This window comes from Anser anser (assembly GCF_964211835.1).
Source record: "Anser anser genome assembly, contig: HAP1_SCAFFOLD_32, whole genome shotgun sequence".
NCBI classification, from domain to species: Eukaryota; Metazoa; Chordata; class Aves; order Anseriformes; family Anatidae; genus Anser; species Anser anser.
In genome coordinates this window covers 2,845,295-2,866,362 of record NW_028154148.1, presented here as the reverse complement: position 1 = coordinate 2,866,362, position 21,068 = coordinate 2,845,295, and the positions used below count along the sequence as shown (strand labels likewise).

The window sequence follows — 21,068 nt, the reverse complement described above, 5'->3', positions numbered from 1 at the left end:
CAGAGGGCAGCTGATAGCAGAACTGATCGACTTAGGGCCTTAACACTCTCTCTTAAAGGACTCTGGGCTGTAAGGGTACAGTCCCTTTGTCTCTGAGGATTCACAGGGTCTTACTTGGAGTGCAGGAGAGATGCCTGGACTTCTGACTTAAAGAAGGCTTCAGGTGTCTTGGGGCAGCTGGAATAAAACATACGAAATAAAAATAAAAATCCCAACAGCACTCCTGAGCAGTTGGTCTGAATGTGAGCCAAACTGGGGCAAAAGTCTTTGATACTAGCAGAAGAGTAAATCTGAGATGACACCAAATTCCTCTTTATGTCTGGCTGTAGGACAGGACTGACTCTTCCACTGCCCACAGCAAAGTCTCCTGCTCCCAGGGACACCCTAAGGCAGGACCAAGTAGAACTCAGGAAAGGGACCTGCCATATGCCTGCCTGGATGTGGAATCATTTGGGGAGGTTTAAATGAGAAACGGTAGGAGTTTTCCTCTGCTAAGTGGGTTGTACATTATTAATGTCTTTCTATGCTTTGAGCAGAACCTGATGCCTCTAAACAGCAGATGCCCAACAGCAGCTCCATCAGTGAGTTCCTTCTGCTGGCATTCGCAGACACGCGCGAGCTGCAGCTCCTGCACTTCGGGCTCTTCCTGGGCATCTACCTGGCTGCCCTCCTGGGCAACGGCCTCATCCTCACCGCCGTAGCCTGCGACCACCGCCTCCACACCCCCATGTACTTCTTCCTCCTCAACCTCGCCCTCCTCGACCTGGGATCCATCTCCACCACTCTCCCCAAAGCCATGGCCAATGCCCTCTGGGACACCAGGGCCATCTCCTATCAAGGCTGTGCTGCACAGGTCTTTTTTTTTTCTGTTCTTTACATCAGCAGAATATTCCATTCTCACTGTCATGTCCTATGACTGCTACGTTGCCACCTGCAAGCCCCTGCACTACGGGAGCCTCGTGGGCAGCCGAGCTTGTGCCCAGATGGCAGCAGCTGCCTGGGGCAGTGGCTTTCTCAATGCTGTCCTGCACACGGCCACTACATTTTCCCTGCCCCTCTGCCAAGGCAATGCTGTGGACCAGTTCTTCTGTGAAATCCCCCAGATCCTCAAGCTCTCCTGCTCAGACACCTTCCTCAGGGAAGTTGGGGCACTTGTGTTTAGCGTTTCTTTAGTCTTTGGTTGCTTTGTTTTCATTGTGTTGTCCTATGTGCAGATCCTCAGAGCAGTGCTGAGGATGCCCTCTGAGCAGGGCCGGCACAAAGCCTTTTCCATGTGCCTCCCTCACCTGGCTGTGGTCTCCCTGTTTGTCAGTACTGGCATATTTGCCTACCTGAAACCCACCTCCATCTCCTCCCCATCCCTGGACCTGTTGGTGGCAGTTCTGTACTCAGTGGTGCCTCCAACAGTGAACCTCATCATCTACAGCATGAGGAACCAGGACATGAAAGCCACACTGAAGAAAGAGTTTCTGGTGGTAATATTTACTTAGCTTTTTTATTTATGTATTTATTTTATTTAGATAGCTTAATTGGCTATCTCATTTTTCTAGTTTTATTCAAGTTCATTTCAGGCAATTTTTGAGCTTTATATATTGTAATGTTTGTAATTTGTATAGTATTGTTTTTATATTTAATATATTATATAGTATTGTTTTTATATAATTTTTATAGTATTGTTTGTAATTTTGTTTGCAGTTCAATATTTGCTTTCATTCCTCTTTTCCAGATGACCAACCCTCTGTTGGACCGAGATTTTCTCTGTAAACATGTTTATTCCTAAATGACATCTGGCCTCCATTGTTGCATCTTGTTAGTAAAATGAAGTTGCTCAGTGCTCACGGCTCCTCTTCCCAAACTGGAGTGCAGAAGACGCTCAGGGAATGCCAGGCTCAAGGCCTCACTCTTATGCTTGGGTGCCACCTGGACACAGGGGCAGGAGGGCACAGGGTGGGGGGTGAGGGAGTCAGGGCTGGACTGAGTCATCACTGGCGTATTCCCAGTGCCCCTGGAGGCCCTGACCGGTCAAGAAGCAGCTTCCTGGGATTGAAACGTGACAGGGCTGGCGGTATCAGGGAGGTATCGGGAGCCACCAGGATACCCTAAGGGTTCTCCTGGGGTGCCGTGTGCCTTGTGTTGGGTGGGCAGCGAGTGGGTCTTCACAGTAAAGCCAAGCCAAAGGATGCACGGGCTGATGGGAGCTCTGCAATGCCAGGACACACAGCGAGGCCACAGCACAAAGGTCTCAGAGGCTTTCAGTGAACAGTAGGAAAGGGCCAAAAGTGGGTGACAAGGCAACGGCAGGGGGGTGGGGAGAGGTGGGCAGGGGCTGGGCTGGGCTGGGCAGTGCCTGGCAGAGGGCAGCAGCAGCGTCAGGGAGCGGTGGCAGCATGCAGGGGAGGGCTCCCAGCAGGGCTTGGTGCTGCAGAGCCAGGGCTGGGGAAGGGAGCCCCGAGCTGCAGGGGCAGGGGACACGAGGCCGCTCGGGGCCCTTGCTGGCCTGGGCAGAGCAGGAAGGGGGCCCAGGGCATTCGTCCCCTCACCGCAGCCTGCCACAACCTGCACGGCGCTCACGGAGCATCCAGGGCCAGGCTCTGCCCCGTGGTGCACAGGGAGAGGGCAAAGCCTCTCTGAAGAAGAGGCTGAAACTGAAAAAGGTCCCTCCACTGCCCCGTGGTGTGACAGGGCCAGGGTAGTACAGGTTACCTTTATAGGATGTAGTTCTTGTGTAATTTGCATTGGTAATGGCACAAAAAGAGAGTTCCTTCAGCAGTGATGTACATCCTTCTTCATGTTAGGACACAACTCAACGTCCTTCACTCTGCTTGATGTCATGGATGAACTGGATTTGGTCTCCTTGATTACTCTGAGGCACAATGCAGTCCTTTTTGCCTTCTGCTACTCCAGCACAATACCAATGACTTCCCTTTCTCTGCGCATTGGCCTGACAGGTCACTTCACATTTTTCACTTTCATATCCCTAGTTGGAAGGGGATGATTTCCCAAAGTGGGGCAAGCTGATGGGTTCTGCCTCAGCCATTTGAAGCGTGCTATACTTGAGTTTCTCAGCCTGAATTTGCTAAAGATGACTGAGGATGGTAAATGGATGTTCAAGTGTCTCGTAGGAATAAGGGGTATCACGGGTTAAGTAGGAATAAGAATATCATGGGTTTCCAATGGCCATTTCAAATCTAGATCAGTCCCAGGAACACACTGAACTAGGATGTTGTCTTTGAAGGGGTTTCCTGTGCTGGGCTGGGCTGCAGTTACAGGGACAAAGACCACTGCTGGCAGTGGAGGTGCCCTGGGAACTCCACTGTGCTCCACCTGATTTTCCCAAAAGGCTCCGGTCTCCTGCAGGTCTTTTCTGACATCTGCCGGCCCATGGAAGTGCCTCAAACACAACGGGGCCACAGGAGGTTTTCCCTGGTTATGCTTATGGTCAGACAGCAAAGCTCTGCCTCAATACCCAGTAATTTTTTTAGTACTTAACTAATAAAACAACTACTCATTAGCTCAAATGATTCAACCCCTTCCATTAAATGTCTCACGAAGAAGATCATGATGAAATGTGAATTTTCAGGATGTATATACATTGCGGGAGAAGAAATCCTGGTGTTCACCTGTACTTGCATTGTCATCCCTTTTTCTATCATGGTGTGCTCCCTCATCTTCCAGGCACAAAACCTGACTTGATTACACAGACCCTGCTGAATGTCCCCTTTCCAGCTGCCTGTCTGGACCTATGCACTTCCCATGGTTCTCCTGCTTTGCCCTCCCCTTACTCTTTGATCATTCAGACCGCTCTCACCAACGCAGTTGCTGCTTTGAGTTTCAGTGAGTTCCAGCTCGCCCATCTCTCAGCAGTCGGTCTAACGGTTTCCTTAGCAAGAAACTCATCATTTATCATTGAATTACTATGATATGGATTAATATTAACACTACTATTTAAAATTTCCTATTAATCAGTGTAAAAAACATCTTGAACCGTCATCCCTCTGGGAAGGTAAACTTCACTGGAGGCCAAAAAAAAAGGAACTTGAACTTTTTTTTTTTTTTTAAATTGCAGCATGATTTCCTGTTGCCTCTTTTTAAATAGGAAAAACCCTGCTCTTCCTACCTAAGCAGGGCTTTAAAGGAGTAACTGTAGACCAATATCTATAGGAAAATGATGTTCCAAACTGAAATGCAACAAAATTCAGCCTTCAAAATGAGGAAAGATTTTTATTAGATGCTCTTTAAAATCTTCCTCCTTAACTACACCATGAGAGCTCTCCAATTAGCTCTACAAGTTTTGAAGACATGAAGAAAACCGTGGGAGAGATATGGCTGCTTAGGCCTTTCTCTCTTTTAATGAGTTCAGTGGTGTATTTTGGTGCTGAGTCAGTGAAACTTGGGTACTGAGAGGAGAATGATGCAACTGCTTGAAAAAGTAAAGTCAGAAGGAAAAGCTGAAGTGACTTGGAGTATTAATGGGCCCCACTGAGGGCTGTTCTTAACAAAGCCTCCCCAGGGACTTGTTAGGGCACATCATTGGAGGCCATGATTGCAGAGAGGCAAAGCGCTGTGCTGAGAAAAGTCTTGGTTGGTTTTGGTGAGGCAGAAGGGCCAAGGCCTGACCCCAGCCACTGGGAGGGGAGATCCTGCACCCCCACGTCTGCCTCAGGGCTCTTCTTGGGGTCTGTATGATGTGGTGGGCAGTGTGATGCCACGAGAACTTCATTAGGACACCTCCCCACCCCTGCACAGGGTATCAAGGAAGCAGTGAGGCCCCATTGCAATGACTATATCTTGTCTCCTCAGAAGCTCTAGCCAAAGGGACAAAAAGGTCAGGGCTGTTGGGGCCTTCCATTCCTGCCAGCACCCTCTGACTTCTGCTCTGCAGCCTTTCCTCTGCTGTCCCACACTTTCCCCTATTTCCTTGAAGTCTGCAGACACCCATCTCTGTCCACCACCTTGCTCTCATCCCAGCATTTCCTCATCTCACCCATGTCTCGTCAACACTCACCAGCTGTTCCTTGAAACACAAAGCCTGGGTCTGATCATAAACTCTCTTTCAGTGACCTCTGTCACCACGGCAAAACCCTTTGAGGGACATTTCTTCCTCTTCATGGCCAGTGCCACCCTTCCAAGGTGCAATTCGTGGCAGTTTTTTCTCTCCTGCTCTTTCCTACTACCAAGGAAAGCTCCATCAGGGTGGAAACCACTCCTGAAGCAGGCATCCCAAGCCATCAGGCTCCTTGCGGCCTGTCAGCCAAGCAGACAGAAGTCACCTCAGCAGCATCTCCCAAGGCCTGGGCCTGCTGCTGGCCTTGCAGCTTCTTGGCTAGACACAGCCAAGCCTTGGGCCTCCTGCTGTCCAGTCCTGGACTCAAGCAGGAGGGACAGGACAACCCCTGTGCGGGCCTTCTTTCTGTCTGGGTCTTCCTGGGGATGGAGGCAGAGGGGATCCCACAGGCAGCATGCCAAGCAGGGGCTTTCTGCTGGCCTAGCAGGGCCACTGGAAGATGTCAGCCCCAAAGTGCACATCCCAGGGAGAAGCCAAGGGTGACCTGCCACCTCCAGACACAAGGCACCTCACAGTCCCTTTGCGTGACACGTTCCTGCTGCTGCCCTATCAGCTGCAGAGACAGAAGTGACCTCCCAGTCACTGCCCCAGTCCCATTCCTCCTGCTGGGGCAGGACATCCTGAGGCAGAGCTGAGCTCATCAGAGCATTCCCACCCATCTCCTCCTTGTGGCCCACAAGCTGATCAGATCCATGGCCCCTCACATCCATCTCTGAATGCCATGGGACTGCAGAGCAACCTCATGGTTCCTGACCTGCCTCAAGGGGCCCAGTCCCTAAAGATAAGGTTTAGGAGAGGGGTTGAATGTGAAGAGGTTAATACACAGGAGGACAGGGTTTGGATGTTAGTTGTTCATGTATGACATTAGGGACTACGGCGAACCTTTCCGGGTGAGAGCTTAAGTGAATATTGAGTGGGAGGGTTTGGTGTTGGGCTTGGGGTGTCAGGTCAGTTGTTAGGGTATGTGCAAGCTCTTTGCTTTAGTGTTTTGTTTAGGTCTACAAGAAGGGTTAAATAGAGCGTTTTAATGCTTGTGTTAAAGGCAGGCATCAGGGTGAGCAAGAGAGTAAAGGTAAGGGAAAGATGTTATGGACTTATTTTGGCTCAAGGGATATTGTAGACAAAAATTAGAGCAGTGGATTCCTGTCAGGGTGTGGAGTGGCATTTAGATTTAGGTATTAATGTTACCGGTTAAAATAGGGTAAGGGCCTCACATGACTGCTTTAAGTCTGTGTTATGGTGGGATCGACATTACCTGAGCATTCTTACCTCTCCAAAATCATTAGCTTCTGCTGGCCAAGCTCCTCTTCCCTCCCCCAGATCTCACATCTCTCCTGGTCAGGCTTCTCCTGACTTCCCCATATCAGTCATCTTCTTCGGGGCAGCTTTCTGATGGCTTTCATGAACTCAGAGTATCTGTCTCACCTCGGTTGGCTACTCTGCTCCTGAGAAAGAAGCAGCTCCCAAGCCAGCACGGAGAAGGACACAAAGGCTGTAGGAGCACCCTGCACAATGTGCCCAGCAGCTCTGCACCACCACAAAAGCAGCCCTGAAGGATGAGTTCAGGCAAAAGCTGAAACCTCTGACATGACAAACCCTATTCAAGACCTCTTCCTCTATGGGGCCTACCCAATACTTAGGAAGAGAGGATCTCACAAACTGTGTGCAGAGCAGATGCATCTGGTGGCCTGTCATGGAGACCAGCAGATGTGAGCCTAAAGGCACAAATCCCAGCCAGGAGTCAAGGGATGACCTGTCAGCTGCTTCAGAAAAAAGTCACCTCACAGGCCACTTAACAGCCATTAGCTTCCTACTGGACTTGGAGCTTCTGAGGCACCACTGAGATCATAATACCACACCTACAAAACACCCCCTTTTTGGCCCAGAATCTGCCCAGGTAGAAGAGATCTGGTTGTGATCCTTCCAGCCCATGGCACAGCTCCTGCGCTCCCAGCCTATCTGACACACAGGAGCCAGGGCCGTGCCAGTTCGGGGAGGTGCTAGGGCAGGAGGGACCTTGCAGTCAAATCACTCGCCAGACTCCTTGGCTGGGGCTGCTGCGTGCCCTGGGGCTGCAGAGCTCTCCTCTGCCTGCTCACAGCAGACTGAGCCCTTGAGCTGTGGTGAGTCCACCTTGGAGGAGATCCCCCCTTAGGAGGGAAGTGCTGCAGCGCAGGCCGGCTGTGCCACTGCCGTGCCCACTGCCTGTCCCTGCCTGCAGTCCCAGCACAGCCCCACAGGAGCACTGGCACCAAGCTACAGGAGCAGCCGGGCCTGACCCCACCAGCAGGGCTCAGCACGAGACGGTGGCAGTGGCAAGAGAGCAGCTCGGCATGCCCCAAGCGCTGGTGCTCCCTGCCCGTGCTGCTGGGATGGGACTCTTTTCCTCTGCAGCCCTGCACATGGCACTGCCCCTGCAGAGCCAGAGCAGCTCTCACAGGAAGGACGTCACACAAGGAAGGCAGTGCAGGCTCCTTTCTTTTATTTAAATTCACAGAGGGCCTGGCTCTTCATATAGAGAACCTCTGAGCTATACTCGACAGGTAAATACAGTAAAAGAAATTAGATGAATCATATCATTTTAATGGGCAACTTTAGATGTATTAAAACAAAGAAGGTCCTGTAACGAAAACACTGATAAGTACACAAACACACACAAAAATATTTATATATATAATATTCGTTGTTCTTGTAGTCATTGATATTACTAGTCATCTGCAGAGGTAGAATGGAAATTTATTGCTTCTGAAACACATCTAGTCACTAATTTCCACAGCGCTTGCTTAAGCTCCTTGTTCCTCATGCTGTAGATGAGGGGGTTCAGTGCTGGAGGCACCACCGAGTACAGAACTGCCACCACCAGGTCCAGGGATGGAGAGGAGGTGGATGGGGGCTTCAGGTAGACAACCACAGCAGTGCTGACAAACAGGGAGACCACGGCCAGGTGAGGGAGGCACGTGGAAAAGGCTTTGTGTCGGCCCTGCTCAGAGGGCATCCTCAGCACTGCCCTGAAAATCTGCACATAGGACAGCACAATGAAAACGAAACAACCAAATAATAAAGAAACACTAAACACAAGTGCCCCAACTTCCCTGAGGTAGGCATCTGAGCAGGAGAGCTTGAGGATCTGGGGGATCTCACAGAAGAACTGGTCCACAGCATTGCCTTGGCAGAGGGGCAGGGAAAATGTGTTGGTCGTGTGCAGGACAGCATTGAGAAAGCCACTGCCCCAGGCAGCTGCTGCCATCTGGGCACAAGCTCTGCTGCCCACGAGGCTCCCGTAATGCAAGGGCTTGCAGATGGCAAGGTAGCGGTCATAGGACATGACAGTGAGAACTGAATATTCTGCTGATATGAAGAAGAGAAAGAAAAAGACCTGTGCAGCACATCCCTGATAGGAGATGGCCCTGGTGTCCCAGAGGGCATTGGCCATGGCTTTGGGGAGAGTGGTGGAGATGGATCCCAGGTCGAGGAGGGCGAGGTTGAGGAGGAAGAAGTACATGGGGGTGTGGAGGCGGTGGTCGCAGGCTACGGCGGTGAGGATGAGGCCGTTGCCCAGGAGGGCAGCCAGGTAGATGCCCAGGAAGAGCCCGAAGTGCAGGAGCTGCAGCTCCCGCGTGTCTGCGAATGCCAGCAGGAGGAACTCGTTCACAGAGCTGCTGTTGGCCATTTCCTGACTTTGGACACAGCTGCCTGTTGAAGACGATAAAGGGAGAATAAAGTTAGTACACACTTCTCTGAGGGAGATTTATTGCAAGCCTCACAGCACCCACCAGCCTGAGCATCTCTCTTTGCAGGAGAACCTGCAAAGACCTGCAAAAACCTTTCTGCAGCTCTCTTGTTTGCGCTGCGGCTGGTGCTGGCTGAGAGTGGCACTGGGAGCAGGGGCTGCTGTGGGCTCCAGAGGAGTCCTTCCTGCTGTGCAGCAGGAGGGAGGCAGGAACATGGGGGAAACTCAAGTTCAGGCCATTTATCATGTCAATGAAATTTGCAGTGCTGTTTCCAACAATGCATCCCAATGCAGAACAGAGCTGCAGTTGACACTGCTGAACACTCCTGTTCCCAGCTGCCCTGTGTCACCCCTCTGTGAGCTGAAGGACCGTCCTGCTCAGGTGTTTCCCTGAGAAGAAACTGGAGACAGCTGAGAGCAGAGAAGCCCCAGACCAAGTGCATTGGGATAGAATCCTCACCTTGTCTTGCATGAGCAGGATCTCAGCTCTTTCCTCCTATCCTGGGCTGCAGAGGCCTCACTCCAGCTGCCCACAGACAGCCATCCAGCAGCACGGACATGGCCTTAGCACGGAGGTGTCTCCTCCTTAGGGCACCTGGATAACACAAGGATGCCACGAGAGAGCTGCATCCTCCTGGAGAGCAGCCTGCAGACCAGGAGGATGCCCCACAGACAGAGATGGATATCTTAAAGCTGGGATGTGCCACCATCCCAGCTGCACCCGTGCAGTGTCTGGAGGATGCTTGGCCACACCACTCTTGGCTGACCGGGGGCACCTGGCTTAGGGCACTCCGAGGGGCTTCTGCCAGACTTCCTCAGCTCACAATGCCATCCAGCAGGACTCCCAAAGCCTACTGCATTGCCCACTGCCCTCCCAGGAACAAGACCCAGCAGGAGACCCTTCCAGGACGTGCAGCTGCATGGCCCTGCAGCCAGAGACGTACCTTGTCAAGGGCTGTGCACATTTCTCCTGCAGGCAGCTCTCAGCATCCTCCCACTGCCAAGTGCCTCCAAGCCCTCTCTCCTTCTCTCCTGTCCCCGTGCCAGCTGCGGTCAGAGCCCCCAGCCCTTTTGCGCTGTGCACAGGAGCTGCTCCTGGGCACAGCTGTCTCTCTGCACCAGGGCCCTCTTGCCACGAGCTCTCTCTGTCCCACGAGCCCGGCCCAGCTCAGCACCAGACGCCCAGCCCAAGGCATTGGAATCCCCCCTCGGGGGGCTTTGGTGAGGAGCCCACGAACCTCAGGCACTGAGAGACAATTGAAGACATCTCTCAACAAGTCCAAGTCAGAGGCAAGTTTCCTGCAGTGTCCCCCTGAGGGCCAGCACTGACACAGCCTCCCTTGGAGCTCGTTAGAGCAGAGCATTGGAGGCAGTGAGGACAAGCAGACAAAGGCACTGTGAAGGTGGCACTGATGTGTAGGAAAACTGGATGTGTGTCACCAAGCACAAGGGTCAGGCCTTGACCCTCAGCCCCTGGGAAGAGAGATCCTTTCCCTTCACACAGTGCTCAGGGCTCTTCGTGGGGCAGGAGGAGATGGGGATGTGCATGGCCAAGTGCAGGAGAATGGTACGAGCCCTGCCTGGTTCATGGGTGGGGGCGAGGAGGCAATGAGGCCCTGGTGCTTTACCGATAAGCTGTCTCCTCCTAGGCCTCAGTGGCAGAGACAACAGCCAGAGCCATGGACACAAAGCCCTGGGTCCTGTTGGGACTTTCAGCCTTGTCACAGCCCTCTATCCTGTCTACACCAGACTGTCCTAGGGACTCCCAGACCTGTACATCTTTTCCTGCTGGCTCTAAGCCCTTGTCCCTGTGGTGTCACACCAGATCTGAGCTGCGTCTGATAACTCAGATCTTCTTGGTGGCCATGCTCCTCATAAGGCAGCTCTGTAGGAAGCTGGCCTGGTTCCTGGTGAGCAGCACCACTGCTCGTATGGCATCCCTCGTGGTGCCCAGGCCCTCCTCCTCCTGGGCGCTGCTCATTCAGCAGGGTCCCAGTCTGCCCTGATGTGTGGGGTTCCTATTCCTGTGGGCAGGACTGGGCTCTTCTCCTTGTAAAGGTCAAGAGGTTTCTGTAGTCAAAATCCGGCAGTTTCTCTAGGTTTCCCTGGACAGTTGCTCCGTTGTCAGCTGTTAATTTCTGCAGGCAGATGGCTCACCCTGATTGTGCTGTCTCTCACAAGATAACAGCAGCAGGAAGGTGCAGGACATTTTCGACAATACGGCAGTAAGCAGTTGAATGGAATTTCAGGATAAAGTCACAGAAGGGTAGGCAATGGAAAGCTGCCAGCTTCCACCTTTTCTGTCCTTTTTTCCATCCATTCTTTCATTTTGTGCGGAACTCAATCCTCCATGTCTTGAAGTTTTGCAGGGACAAAATCTGAATGCCAAATCCTAACTGCAGCTCTATCTGACTATTACTGACAAAGAGAGAAATTTTATATTATATATATATATATTTATATTTATGTAACAAGAGCATTAAGGGGCATCTCCTTCCTGTATTGGGTGTGTGGGGGGAAAGACAATGACAGAGAAACGTAGAAGACACGAGGAAAAGGCTGAGATACTTAATTCCTTCTCTGCCTCAGTTTTTAGCAGCAAGACCAGCTGTTCCCCTGGTATTCAGCCTCCAGAGCTGGTAGATAGGTATAGGGAGCAGAATGAAGCCCTCATCATCCATGAGGAAATAGTTAGAGAACTGCTTCTCCATGAAGGTGTACACACATCTATGGGGCAGATGGGATCCACCGGTCACTCCTGAGAGAGCTGGCAGAATCACTTGCCAAGCTGCTTTCCATCTCTGATCAGCAGTCCTGGCTGTCAGGGAAGGTTGTGGTCAACTGGTGACCAGCAAACGTGATGTCTGTCTGCAGGAAGGGCTGGAAAGAGTAGTCAGGGAACTACGGATCTGTTATTCTGTCCACGGTGCTGGGAAAGCCCATGGATCAGATTATCCTGAGCACCATCACACAACACTTAAAGGACAATCAGGTGATCAGGCCAGTTCAGTAGGTGGTTATCAAAGAGAGGTCCTGCTTGACAAATCTGATCTCCTTCGAAGACAAGGTGATGTGCTCAGTGGATGAGGGAGTGGCTTTGGCTGTGGTCTACCTGGACCTCAGTAAGGCTTTCAACACTGTTTCTCACAGCATTCTCCCAGAAAAACTGGCTGCTCAAGGCTTGGGCGTGTGTATGCTTCATTGGGTTAAATATTGGCCGTGTGGCTATGACCAAAGTGTTGTGGTACATGGAGCTAAATCCAGCTGGGGGCCGGCCACTAGTGGTGCCCCCAGGGCTCAGTACTGGGGCCAGTTCTCTTCAATATCTTCAGCAGTGATCTGGATGAGGTGATTGAGTGCACCCTCAGTAAGTTTGCAGATGACACCAAGTTAGAAGCGAGTGTTGGTCTACTCAAGGGCAGGAGGGCTCTGCAGAGGGATCTGGATAGGCTGCATCCATGGGCTGAGGTCAACTGTATGAAGTTCAGCAAGGCCAAGTGCCGGGTCCTGCACTTGGGGCACAACAGCCCAACATAATGCTGGGGGAAGGGTGTCTGGACAGCTGCCCAGGGGAAAAGGATCTGGGGATATTGGTGGATAGTCGGCTGAATAGGAGCCAGCAGGGTGCTCAGGTGGTCAAGAAGGCCAACAGCATCCGGGCTTGTATCAGGAATACTGTGGTCAGCAGGAGTAGGGAAGTGATTGTCCCTCTGTACTCGGCCCTGGTGAGGCCACACCTTGAGTACTGTGTTCAGCTCTGGGGCTCCCTGTGTAAGAAGGACATGGATCTATTAGAACGAGTCCAAAGGAGGATTTCATCTGACTATCTACTCTAAATCTACTCTCTTCAAGTTTAAAACCATTCCCCTTGTCCTATCACAGAATCATAGAAATCATAGAAACACAAAGTTGGAAAGAATCATTTAGTCCAACCATCCTATCACTAATACTACCCACTAAGCTACTAAATCAGATATCGTAGCACCTTGTCCTGGTGCTTCTTGAACACTGCGAGGGGCGGTGACTCCACCACCTCCCTGGGCAGACCATTCCAGTGCCTGACTACTCTTTGAAAGAAAAAGTCTTTCGTGACATCTAATCTAAATCTCCCCATGTGCAACCTGTGGCCATTTCCTTGAGTCCTATCGTTAGTTATCTGAGAGACGAGGCTGACCCCCGCCTCACCACAACATCTCTTCAGGAAGTTGTAAAGTGCAATAAAGTCTCCCCTGAGCCTCTTCTTCTCCAGACTAAACAATCCCAGCCACTCTTCATAAGACTTGTGCTCCAGACCCCTCACCAGTTTGGTTGCCCTTCTCTGGACACACTCCAGGGCCTCGATGTCCTTCTCGTAGTGAGGGGCCCAAAACCGAACACGGTACTCGAGGTGCGGCCTCACCAGAGCATAGTACAGGGGGACAATCACCTCCCTGCTCCTGCTGGCCGCGCTGTTTCTTATACAAGCCAGGTTGCCGTTGGCCTTCTTGGCCACCTGGGCACACGGCTGGCTCATGTTCAGCCGAGCATCAATCAACATTCCCAGGTCCCTTTCCTTTTCACAGTCTTCTAGTCACTCTGCCCCAAGCCTATAGCGTTGCATGGAGTTATTGTGGCCAAATTGCAGGACCCTGCACTTGGCCTTGTTGAACTTCATCCCATTCACCTCAGCCCAGCAATCCAGCCTATCCAGATCCCTCTGAAGAATTCTAAAGAATTCCTTCCATATATCTAATTTGAACCTACCCTCTTTTAGTTTAAGGTCATTACTCCTTGTCCTATCACTACACTCCCTGACAAAGACTGTCTCCCCAGCTTTCCTGCAGGTCTTCTTGAAGTACTGCAAGGTTGTTCTAAGGTTTCTCCAGTGCTTCCAGTCTTCTCCAGGATGAGCAATACCAGCTTGCTCAGCGTGCCTTCACAGCAGACGTGCTCCAGCCTCTTGACCATCTCTGTGGCCCTCCTCTGGACCTGTTCAAATAATTCCATGTACTCGAACTGCCGCGTCAAGCCACAGCAGTCTTTTTGGCACGCAGAGTGGGGCACGAAGGGTTGAGATAATGACCGATCTTACCAGAGAGTGCTAAAATTAAATTGTTATAAGCACTAGACCAGTTTAGTAGTTGCTGATCACAATGTCGACGTTTTGGATCTCAGGTTTGTTGTGCTTGCTTTCAGAAATGTGTTGTATAGCACATTACTTACTGCATGTGTTACCGTTGTGCTGTTTATCATTTCTGGGGCTGGTTTAAAGTTATTTTGCTATGTCGTGTAACACTGGCTTATGATCCTATAAAATGTGTGGTCATGTGACAGATGTGTTATTTGTACTGAGCATTGCCATCACCTCCGTACCTCGGGAACCATCACTCAGAAACTTAAGGATTACACTCTTGACCTTTTTGCTTTAGGGAACCAATCTAGGGGGAGAAAACGGAGGGACACTTCCCCACTTATTCAGTCCCCCTTTCTCCTTCACCTCCCCCTTCTCCTCCAGGCTAATTACACTAGCTCTACAAAGCTTAGAATATCCTTGGGATGCTCCTATTGTGATGTCTCTGGAATGTGTTTCAACTTTTGTTTAAGGATAAACAACTATTTAAGAATGCCCTCCAGAGACCTGCCCCAAGACAGGAGAGTTAGGAGAGGCAGGGAGAGGATCTGGGCAGGCACCTAGAGCAGTGGGCACCTACAGGGCTTTAGAGCTTCCCCCCGAGCACATGCAGAATCCTTAAAAACTGTAGAAGTGCTTGAAAAGGAGGTGTTATCACCTTGGCAATTCCAAAGGGACACAAATCACTGGAATGTGCTGGGACTTGGTCTGTGCTTACTGAGCCTCAGTCAGTGCCACTGCAACCCCTGTGACAGGCCCTGCAGCTACTCCAACACCTCTGACATGTCCTGCAGCCGCTCCAGCCCCTGGGACAGGCCCCAGGTCTAGTCTGGGGACTAGACCAGACCCCCCAGGTCTGGTCTTGCTAGGCCACAGCGCCAACCTGTGCCAGTATCCGTTGCCTCTATATGCAGGAGAAAACAATGGGTGTGAAAATCAGGCTCCTTAGAATGGAAAAGAACTACTACCCAGAAAAGAAAGGAGGAAGAAGAATGTTGATCTATGAAACCTTGACATAGACTTCCCCACGAGGGGGTACTTCAAAGATCCAAACTGGTACACGTGGGGTTTTGGGATAGCTGCCTTGGAGACAGAGGATATTAAAGAGTTGTCTACCTTGCCCAGTCTCTGGGAGGAGCCTTCTGTTTGTGGAGTCGTTGAAGGTCAAAGAAGAGCAGGTGCAGGTGGTTACCACAATGTTCTACCATTTGGGGACAGGCTGGACATCAGTAAGTAATGAGCAATTGCACTGTGCACAGCTTGCTTTGTACATAACAATAATAAAGATAATAAATATCATCATCATCATCATCATCATCATCATCATCATCATCATCATAAAAGCTACTATTATTATTATTTCTCTTCCCTTTCAGTCCATTAAACTGCCCTTATCTCAACACATAAGCATTTGGGGGGTTGGTGTGAGCTAACTGCTGTGTGGTGCTGAGCTACTTGCCAGGTTAAAGGACAACATGTTTGACAACCACACTCTAATAGCACAAATCGCACTTGTAAAATTCATCTCTCCTGTGTTCAGAGAAGGGCAGTCGGTGATGACTTCAGTCTGCTTCAAGCACCACACCCCCTGAGATGGGCCTAAATTTAAACCAACCCCTGTGACAGGCCCTAGAGCCACTCCAAAATCTGTGATATGCACTGCAGCCACTCCAACTCCTCTGAAAGGCCCTGCAGCCAGGACAACTCCTGTGATGGGCCCTGCAGCCACTCCAGCCCCTGAAATGGGCCCCATGGCTGGGCCAGAGAACCAGCCTGTGCCACTATTGGTTGCCTCTTTATGCAAGAGAAAACAATGGGTGTGGAAGTCAGTTTTTCTTTAGAAAGTGAAGAAACTCCTACCCAGACAAGAAAGGAGGAAGAAGAAGATAAGGCAGGTTTCACCAAAGAAGGGCCACCATGGAAGCAGGAGGACAAAGAAGAAGAAATCACCTAAACGTCAGAAACCACGTGATCCCTTTCCCAGGGTAAGCTATGAGATAAGGGAAAAGATTTCAGCCATCATCTTGGTGAGCACATTGTCACCTGGCTGCTCCAGTGCTGGGAGAACAGGGCCAATAGCCTGGAATTAGAGGGCAGGGAAGCCAAGCAGCTGGGATCCCCCTCTAGAGAAGGAGTGATTGACAAAGCCATTGGAAAAGGGCACAAGGAATTTAATCCTGTCAGGCGTCACGGAAAGTTCTCCCTTCAAGAAAGATCTTGTATGTCAACCAGGAAAGTGGACCAACATGGAGAGGGGTATCCGGTACCTGAAGGAATTAGCCATGCTGAAGGTGATTGATAGTGACCTAGACAACAAACGGCTGTCCGAAGATCCGGATGAAGTCAAGTGCACACAACCCATGTGGCAGAAGTTTGTACAGAGCGCACCATCAGCATATGCGAACTCATAGGCAGTTATGACCTGGAAAGACCAAGAGGAACCCACATGGATGAATCGGATGTAGTTGGATGTAGCCAACTACAGCATTACAACAAAAGTCTCTCTTCTTCCCTATGGGCCTGCATCTCGTCTACAGAGAAACTTTCTCACGAGATGCTAGAACTACAAGAGGATACATCCTCCTCCCCACCTGCATGAACCAATAGCTCAGCTATCAGGTGTAAGCATCCCTTTGCTCAAGAAAGTTGATGTAGTGGGTGCATACTATGTGGTTTTGTGGTTCCATGAAGCACAAGGAAAAACATTCACAAAAAGTGGTTCTTCTGAGAAAATTGCTGCTCCAGTTTCTAGCAGACAGTCCTCCAAACAGAGTAATGAATACTATGAGCAGGACGAGAGGGATCCTGCCTCCATCCAGGGGGAGGAAGGGGACAATCGGGTGTATTGGACTCTGAGGAGTATTGGCCTGGCACATCAAACCCAAGAGTTAACCGTACTGGAGGCTGAAGTGAGCCTAACTGGGAAGGAGTGGCAAAAGCGACCCATTGGGACTGGCCTGGAGGCTCTGTGCTACCTTGACATAGACTAAATCAGGAGCGGTTACTTCAAAGATCCAAATGTTTACTGGATGGACTTTGGGCATGACTCCCCTGGCGACGGAGGACATCAAACAGTTGTCTACCTTGCCCACTCTCTCACAGGACCCTTCTGCTGTGCAGGTGCTGATGGCCAACGGGCAGCAGGTGCCAATCGCTACTACAACAGCGCACCTGAGGCAGTATTGCACTAACAGAGACTCCCTGATTCCCATGCATGAGCTGGTTCATTGACTGCAGAGCCAAGGAGTGATCAGCAACACTTGCTCACCCTTTAAGAGTCCCATACGGACAGTGCAAAATTCTAATGGTGAGTGGAAGAGAACGGTGGACTTCTGTGCCTGAATGAAGCCACACCACCGCTGAGTGCTGCTGTGCTGGGCATGCTAGAACTTCATTCAGTACGAACCGCAGTCAAAGGCAGCCAAGCGCTCTGCCACAATTAATATTCCTAATGCATTTTTCTCCATCCCTTTGGCAGCAGTGTGAAGGCCACACTTTGCTTTCAGTTGGAGGGGCGTCCTGTCCACCTGGAATGGACTGCGCCAGGGGTAGAAACACAGCCCTACCATTTGCCATGGGCTGATCCAGACTGCCCTGGAAGAGGGGGAAGCTCCTGAACACCTCCAGTACATTGATGTCACCCTCACATGGGGCAACACAGCTCAAGAAGTATTTGAGAAAAGAAAGAAAATAGTCCTAATCCTTCTGAAAGCTTGTATTGCCCTAAACCAAAGTAAGGTCAAGGGACCTGCACATGAGATCCTAATGCAGGCTGGTCAGGTTCATGGGGACCCCTGCTTGGGGAAAGGTTGTGCATCGGTCAGTGGGTGATGACCAATTGCATTGTGCATCACTTGCTTTATAAATATAATAATAATAAAAATAAAAATTATTATTATTTATTAGTAGTATTGTTACTGTTATTACTATCTCTTCAATTTCTGTCCATTTAAACTATCTTTATTTCAACCCATTATCTTTTGGGGGTGGGTGTCAACTAACATCTGAGTGGAGCTGAGGTGCCTGACAGGTTAAAGCACAACATGTTTGACAACCACAGTCCAACAGCACAAATCACGCGTAAAAATCAGTCTCTGAAATCAATAAAGATGAGTAGTTGGCGATAACTTTGGTCTGCTTCAGACACCACAGCCCAGCAGAGACCCTGCTGCCTTCAGGAGCTGTCAGCCCTGAGGCCTTGGGGACACCTCGAGGGAACCCAATGGCACAGAGCATGCGATGCCATGGTCGGGTGCTGTGCTGCTGAGCTGGGCCGGGCTCCCGGGCCCAAGGGGAGCTCGTGGCAAGCGGGCAGCGCTGCAGAGAGACAGCTCTGCCCAGGAGCAGCTCCTGTGCACAGCACAGCAGGGCTGAGGGCTCTGACCGCAGGTGGCACGGGGAGAGGAGAGAAGGAGAGAGGGCTTGGAGGCAGTGAGGAGCCAACAACAGAGGGCAGCGTGTGGCAGGACAGATCTGCAGGCCCTTGGCACCGTGAGTCTCTGGCAACAGAAGCATGTAAATGGGATTTCCAAAGAGTTTTTCTGAAGCCAACACAGCTCATGGTGGATTACATCTTAGAGGATAGATCTCTCTGTTTCTCCAATATGAGGTAGACGCTGCCATTCCTCCTGGCTTCTCCTACTGGCCGTGCTGCTGCTGCTCTTGTTCCCAGGCTGCCTGGGGATGGGGGTTTCACCTGCCCATGGAGTGAGCCCTCGGGGTGCTTGGGGGAAGGGGAGTACGGGGACAGGGTGAGGGGTCTGGAGATGGGCACTTGGGGCCTGGATTCCTCTGCTCCCAGCAGTGTCCAGGTTCTGTAGGCACTGGAACAGCTACCGCAGGGAAGTGTTCACAGTGCTGAGGCTGTCAGAATTCAAGAAACATTTGGGCAACCCCCTGAGGTGTATGGACTGATTTTTGGGTGTTCTTGTACAGATTCAGGGGTGGGATTTGATGATCCTTGTGGAACCCTTCCAAGTCAGGATATTCTATGATTCTACAAGTCTAGGAACATAGGAGGAGAACTATCCTGGAGCTCAAAGACCTGCCAACACAGGGCAGCTGAGACCAGGACTGATGGACTGACTGCCTCTCCTCTCTGAAGGGCACTCTGCTCTAACAAGGCAGTATCTGTGACTGTGAGGACCTACAGGGTTTCACTTGGAGTGCAGCAGAACGCCCAGGATTTATGCCTTAGAAACACTCTGAAAAACTGCTGCTCAGGTGTGGTGGGGCAGCTGAACAAAGAGGACAAATCAAACAAACAAATAAATAAATAAATCTCCACACGTCTGCTCTTCGATGAACTAGGAGCAAAACTGGGGAAACCTCTTCTATATCAGGAGTGAAGTGAATCTGAGACTACACCATGTTCCTACCATGTTGTTACCTTGAGCTGTAGTGCACGACTGATTCTTCCATTGCCCACGGAAGAGTACTCTTCTTGCAGAGAAACTAAGAAGCAGTTGGAAGTCATTAAAGGGAACTTCAAAATAACTGCCTGCAATTGGACAATCTTTTTGATGTTTTTTAATGAGAAAACTAAATTTTCCTCTGGTAAGTCTGTTGTACATTATTACTATTCTTTCTCTTTGTGCAGGACCACATCCCAAAAAAAGCAGATGTCCAACAGCAGCTCTGTGAGCGAGTTCCTCCTGCTGGCATTCACAGACACGCGGGAGCTGCAGCTCCTGCACTTCGGGCTCTTCCTGGGCATCTACCTGGCTGCCCTCCTGGGCAATGGCCTCATCCTCACCGCCGCAGCCTGCGACCACCGCCTCCACACCCCCATGTACTTCTTCCTCCTCAACCTCGCCCTCCTCGACCTGGGCTGCATCTCCACCACTCTGCCCAAAGCCGTGGCCAATGCCCTCTGGGACACCAGGGCCATCTCCTATCAAGGATGTGCTGTCCAAGTCCTCTTTTTAGTATTCTTGCTTGGAGCAGAGTATTCCCTTCTCACTGTCATGTCCTACGACCGCTACATTGCCATCTGCAAGCCCCTGCACTACGGGAGCCTCGTGGGCAGCAGAGCTTGTGCCCAGATGGCAGCAGCTGCCTGGGGCAGTGGCTTTCTCCATGCTGTCCTGCACACGGCCACTACCTTTTCCCTGCCCCTCTGCCAAGGCAATGCTGTGGACCAGTTCTTCTGTGAAATCCCCCAGATCCTCAAGCTCTCCTGCTCAGATGCCTACCTCAGGGAAGTTGGGCTTAATGCAATCACCTTCGGTTTAGGCATTGGTTGCTTTGTTTACATTGTGGTGTCCTATGTGCAGATCTTCAGGGCAGTGCTGAGGATGCCCTCTGAGCAGGGCCAGCACAAAGGCTTTTCCACGTGCCTCCCTCACCTGGCCGTGGTCTCCCTGATTATAAGCACTGTCCTGTTTGCCTACATGAACCCCCCCTCCATTTCTTCCCCATCCATGGACCTGGTCGTGTCATTTCTGTACTCGGTGGTGCCTCCAGCAGTGAACCCCCTCATCTACAGCATCAGGAACAGGGAACTAAGGAATTCAGTGAAGACAGTTCTAGAATACACAATTCTTCAATATATTTACATATAATAATATGCATAAAATCAAAATTCCTATGTTTCCTCAAAAAAGTAGGACAACTTTTTGTTAATATTTGTCTGTATTATTGTGTTCTGAAAATATTATTTCTAATTTAAATAATATGTTTTTTATTTTCCTACTTGTTAATCATTTTCTCAGAGATGTCAGTTTCCTGTATAGATATACCCAATAAGGAAGTCATCAGAAGTTCATTGCACTCAGCTGCCATCTCTTCCCATCTCCTTTGGAGCTGGGGGAGCAGCCCCAGCACGCAGGAGAGGCTCAGGGCCCAGAGCCCAGTTGCCACAGGGAGGAGCAGCCCCGCTGGCCCTCGCGGCTGCCCCTCACTGCCCGCTGGGCTCTGCCTCTCTGCTGCCTTCGGGTCGGGGCTGCTGCTTCACTGGAGCCATGGCCATGGCCAGCAGCAGGACGTGGCCTTTTCACTGCTGCTCTCTTTTGCCTTCCAGTGTGTTCCTCCTGTACTCTTGTATCTGTGTTAGTCTTGAGGTCTCATGTACCTTGGTGACAGTCCTGTTGTCTCTGCAGTGACATCCCTGTGGCTGCAGGCAGCAGCAGGCACTGTGCAGCCCTGGGTCACAGCTGGCCTCC

General features: G+C 50.9%; 2 protein-coding genes and 1 pseudogene across 3 annotated transcripts; 2 read left to right on the top strand and 1 right to left on the bottom strand.

Moving 5' to 3' along the window:
* Nucleotides 1-454: 454 nt before the first annotated feature.
* On the top strand, nt 455-1,704 carry LOC310890680 (olfactory receptor 14J1-like; annotated as a pseudogene). Its single transcript has one exon. The product of its transcript is annotated as an olfactory receptor 14J1-like (transcript).
* A 6,068-nt stretch (nt 1,705-7,772) lies between these two features.
* LOC310890530 (olfactory receptor 14C36-like) lies at nt 7,773-8,879 on the bottom strand (the record flags this gene model as incomplete). The annotated part of the gene is made up of 1 exon (XM_083852859.1): nt 7,773-8,879. Exon 1 carries the CDS (start codon nt 8,733-8,735, stop codon nt 7,773-7,775), a length of 963 nt encoding a protein of 320 aa, XP_083708985.1. The 5' UTR covers nt 8,736-8,879.
* A 9,717-nt stretch (nt 8,880-18,596) lies between these two features.
* LOC310890679 (olfactory receptor 14C36-like) lies at nt 18,597-20,667 on the top strand. Its single transcript, XM_083852990.1, has one exon. The coding sequence runs from the start codon at nt 19,428-19,430 to the stop codon at nt 20,466-20,468; it is 1,041 nt and encodes a 346-aa protein (XP_083709116.1). The 5' UTR covers nt 18,597-19,427; the 3' UTR covers nt 20,469-20,667.
* Nucleotides 20,668-21,068: the final 401 nt, after the last annotated feature.